The sequence below is a fragment of the Centruroides sculpturatus genome, unplaced genomic scaffold, assembly GCF_000671375.1.
Source record: "Centruroides sculpturatus isolate CEXI.00-Female unplaced genomic scaffold, Cexi_2.0 scaffold494, whole genome shotgun sequence".
In the NCBI taxonomy this organism is placed as follows: domain Eukaryota; kingdom Metazoa; phylum Arthropoda; class Arachnida; order Scorpiones; family Buthidae; genus Centruroides; species Centruroides sculpturatus.
Window position 1 is genome coordinate 143,334 of NW_019384697.1, and position 4,587 is coordinate 147,920.

Here is a 4,587-nt window from a genome sequence, read left to right on the forward strand (position 1 = left end):
CAATTTTTAAAAATGGAATTTTTATTTACAATAAAAAACATACACGACGTATAAACAATGTAATAAGTATAAAACTGACTTTTTTTTAAAGAAGCGCATTATTATCACAATAATAGGAAAATCGTGAAAAATATCGTCAACAGAAGCCCTCGTTTATTTACATTTCTTGACGTTTATAAATACTTAAAGATACAATAAAAATAATTCTCTAATCGGAAAAAATGAGGTAAACGAAGCTAATTTCCATCGATTGAGCAAACGCTTTACATAGGAATATCTTTGGTAGAATATATCACATCATAGTTCCCTACTGACGTCATTCTGAGAGTAGGACCTGGACTGGTGGTGTGTTTCGGTCCTTTCACGGAAAGAAAGCTGAAAAATAAAAAAAAGGAGACGTTCAGAAGCCGCGGAAGCATTAAAATAAAAAGTTTAACGCGACCGAGACGATTATTTACCCTCCTCAGGTTAAATCTTCTTTCAAAATCGTCGCTAAGTCTTCTTAACGTTTGCCCAATTTCTGTAAAGTTGATCGAACTATTCACGCTATCGACAGGAATGGAAACAGATGCGGATCTAGCACGTTCCACTGGTCTACCACTATGTTGCACTACGTCCGGTAAAGGCAGGTGGTTACATCCCACTCTGTTTATTTCTTCTCCTAAGTAAAGTTAAATTAATATATATATATATATATATAAATCATTAATTAAATTCAAATTAAGAATCGGAGCCTTCTTTTACAGAAGTTTTCCGAATGTTTTTTTTTCTATAAAAACTCTTCGTTTCTATAGAAAAATAGGTCAAAAGTGAGATGATGATTAAGCAGACAAACGCGAAACAGCCAGTTTCCTGGGTTAACAACAGTACCAGCTGGGGCACAGGTCGAACAAAGAAGTTCAAAATCTGCTAGTGACTCAGACATACTCTAACTTGTAGCTGATTTTTGGCAGGATGCCAGAGCATGTTATGCTTTACCGAAGTGAATCTTTACTTCACTTGTGATTAATGAAACTTGTTCCTGTTCAGATTCTTTTTATTTTTTCAAAGCTAATTTTCTCTCTTTACCAGGTTAAATCCTATCATTTTTTAATTTCGCGCCTATAATTCCAGGAACGAAGAAATGATTTAGTTTATAAACATCAATATTTTTATGGCGATAAGCCGTCGTACTCGGCTTTAAACCGATACAGTTTTGTTTTGGAACTATTTAATTTTCTAAGTCCAACCGTGCCAAGTCGCCTTACCTCTGGTTCTGTTGGTATCACTCTGGTGGTCATTGGGTACGTCCATCGCTTGACAAGTTTGAGTGGCTACACTCCTCATAAATCCCATTAATCTCGATTGGCGTAACTGACGAGGGCACGGAGATCTGCCGAAAGGTGAGCGGTTTAAGGAACCCAATCCTAATCCCGGTGCGGAGCTACTTAAGAGGATAGGAATCGGCGAACTGCGTGAACTGGTGACCGGAACCGAATCTTCTTCGTTGTCCGAAGACAAATGATGATCGAAAACGGGAATATTCTCTCTGGAATCGTTAAAGTTGTAGTCTTCGAAGATGAAAATGTGGCGATCTTCGGCGCTGGCATTACTTTCCGTTCTTTCCGGCCTGGCTGACGTATTCGAAAACATCGGATCGAGACCAATAAAATTCATCTATACGGAAAAATATTAATTAAATTAGTCACGATTTTCACAATAATAATCTCTGGGATGACATCGATAAGAGTGCATAGCCCTAGAGTTACGCTCAAGGTTAACTACGTATAATGTAGATTGTGCGGTGGGGGTGTGTTTTTGTGGCGTTGCAAATGTCAGCTGACGTAACTTAATAGGTCATTAGACTCTAAATAAAAAGTAAATCCGATTGGATCGTCGCAATTTCGTGGCCATAAAATTATTTACAACGCACCTGAATGAAGATATGACACACTCGTGACTGATTAAACCGATAAATCAAAATAAAACTAAACACCATTGGTTTTTTATTTTTAAAAATAATCACAATTAGAGTCATTTAAATGCGTATATTTCTATGAAAAATTTAAATTTAACTCGCATCCTCGGAAAACAAGATTTTCGTACGACGTCACACTATCGTATCCTGTTTTTGTCAGAGGTGACATCATTTCCTACTTTTTATTAAAAACTTGACAAGTAAGAAAGTTTTCGATAAAACAGAAAGGTAAACCAAACTGTCAAAAGTTATTTACGTCTCGTTTCGTGATATAATCTGCATCAATACCAGCAGTTCTATTATGGCAACCATAATAGGGTCATTGACAAGACTGGCAACAGGCCCGATGTCCTTGGACAATCAGACGATGGTGTCTTGTTCTGGAAAGACCAGTTTTGCATTCGTATAATATATTAATATTCTTAACTAAAAATTACGCGCTTTAAATAATTCTAATTAACAGTTTAAGGGAGGAAAAAATTAATTAAACCGAATGCAACACGATTCGAATGCGGGATAGTAAATTTAAAAAATAAATAAAAATTACAATTACTCAGTAGGAAAAATACCCACCGTTTAGTGACTAGGGTAATTTTTACTTCACGATCTGAACTTTTTTTTAAATCGACTCATCCAAACGGCACAACTAACTTTGCTCCTTTACCGCCAACTTTATTTAGAGGCGAGGTTTCGTTAATCTTTCGGGAAGATAACGTGACACTATTGGTTGTTGGGAAATGACGTACGGGAAAGTTAATTTTTCCTCTGACGTCGCACTTTAAGGCCAATCCAAGCGGCGCCTTAGTATAAGCATTGACCAATGAGAACGAGTCTAGCCGAGCAAGTTTTAACCTGATAAAAAGAACAATTAATTAAATTCGAAAGAAAATTTTTTATAGAGTTTATTATTATTAAATATTTAATTATATTTACACCCGAAATGCTAACGTAGTTTATGTTTATTTACGATGATTCAATGACATCACTATACGATAAGATCTTATATGACGTCGGCTATGATTCGAGAAAAAGTGAAAAAAATGTCACCTCTCGAAGCAGCGTTTCTAAATACGATCGTTGCATTAATTAGGCTCATAGATAATAATTATCCAAACATTATCTAATTTTAAATTATTTAACGTTCATTTTCTAAAGTTAAACGAAAAACAGAGACTGGTCACGTGTTTGGTAAGGTTGGTGAAGACCCGCTGCTTTCAAGGACGAGCGTTTAAGGGTCTCGGTGACACTGCGGGACCACTTCATTTCCTTTAAGATAAATCAGAGCCAAGTCAACAAATTTAAGATGAGAAGCGATTAAGTTGGGCTGTATTTTTTAGAAAATATAAACAAAAAACATATCCTCTATCCCAGATAAACCGGTCCGAGCTGTAAATTAACAGTAAAATAAATGGGATCTACTCACTGTTATTTGTAAATCCCTCCAGCTATCTGCCTGGTTATTGTATTATTTAGATATTTTTAAAATCGATGGTTTATATAACTCAATATATTAATATATTATTCGAGGTTTTAAAGTGTATTAAACAGGTTAGAGAAGTTCAAAAACTGGTTTACAACTATAGCACCTTGTTTCGTAGCATCGTTGCGCGCTTGTTTCTTCCTAAGTTATTTTTAGGAACCCAAGGCTATACTCTAGAAATCGAATTATCTTCGAGATAAAAATATTGATGTATTATTTATCAGAGAATATATAATTTTGCGTAACACCCAAGAACACGGGGGGAAAATAAACAATTGATAACAGACCTAAACTATACGAATTTTAACTTTATATTACGCTTTAAAACGCGTAAATATAATAATTAAATTACATATCGGGTAACATAATTTGTTTAATTACTACATAAATTAATAAAATAATTATTTTCTAAGTTATATTGCACCCGGAATTGTTTACGAAACGTTTTACAATTTGATAGTGTAAATTTTAAGGGCGAATTCGACCCTAACATTAAAATATGAGTTTGATAACCTCGAAATAACGTCGTAAAATAATACAGCTGTTGGTTCTAAACTGCTAAGCGAAAAATATAGAGAGATTAGTCACCTTTTTTAAAGGGTAAATAATTATTGCACTTTAAAATTTATAAATAATCAAATCGAAAAACCTTAAAACAAAGCGTTTCGCAATTACTCACTATAAGATTTGTAAATACAGTACTGTATTGTGTAATGATAAACCGAAAACGTTATTCGCAAAATGCTCTGCAAGCGGGAAAACATTAAATAATGAAAATTAAATGTATTTTATTCCTTGTTTACAAAACGTGATCTTAAATAAAGATATATTTTTACTTCCTAAATATTTGTATGCCTCGTTTAAAATAAGGGTGTATTATCTTGTTACAATTTAAATTTTAAAGATATACAGCATCGCTATTTAATAAATAAGCGTGCGTCAACTATAAATATAAGTTTTATACGTAAATAATTGTGGATACAATTTTAAAACTTAGTTTAATAGCGCTTATTGAAAACGGCTTTGAAAGTAAACAATGACGTATATTTTATGTATGTAACAGAAAGAAGATTTAATATTTTTATCTAAATTATTTTCTTAAACCGAAATTATGTAATATTCGATGAGAAATATATTAAAATTATGAATT

At 33.4% G+C, this 4,587-nt stretch overlaps 1 protein-coding gene across 2 annotated transcripts; it reads right to left on the reverse strand.

Moving 5' to 3' along the window:
• On the reverse strand, positions 1–2,719 carry LOC111627462. Of its 2 annotated transcripts, XM_023371039.1 has the most exons (4): positions 2,531–2,711; positions 1,248–1,656; positions 459–661; positions 1–375 (listed from the first exon to the last, which is right to left on the reverse strand). In XM_023371039.1, the coding sequence occupies exons 2-4, from the start codon at positions 1,654–1,656 to the stop codon at positions 298–300; spliced, it is 690 nt and encodes a 229-aa protein (XP_023226807.1). In that variant the 5' UTR covers positions 2,531–2,711; the 3' UTR covers positions 1–297. The 2 variants fall into 2 exon arrangements, with proteins under 2 accessions (XP_023226807.1, XP_023226806.1); XM_023371038.1 differs by having other exon boundaries at positions 1–661; positions 2,531–2,719.
• Positions 2,720–4,587: the final 1,868 nt, after the last annotated feature.

Excerpts from the sequence above, each read along its gene's own strand:
- LOC111627462 (XM_023371038.1), bottom strand. The coding sequence starts at position 1,656 with ATGAATTTTATTGGTCTCGATCCGATGTTTTCGAATACGTCAGCCAGG. Across the intron at positions 662-1,247 it reads TGATACCAACAGAACCAGAG|GAGAAGAAATAAACAGAGTG; the intron begins GTAAGGCGACTT and ends AACTTTACTTAG.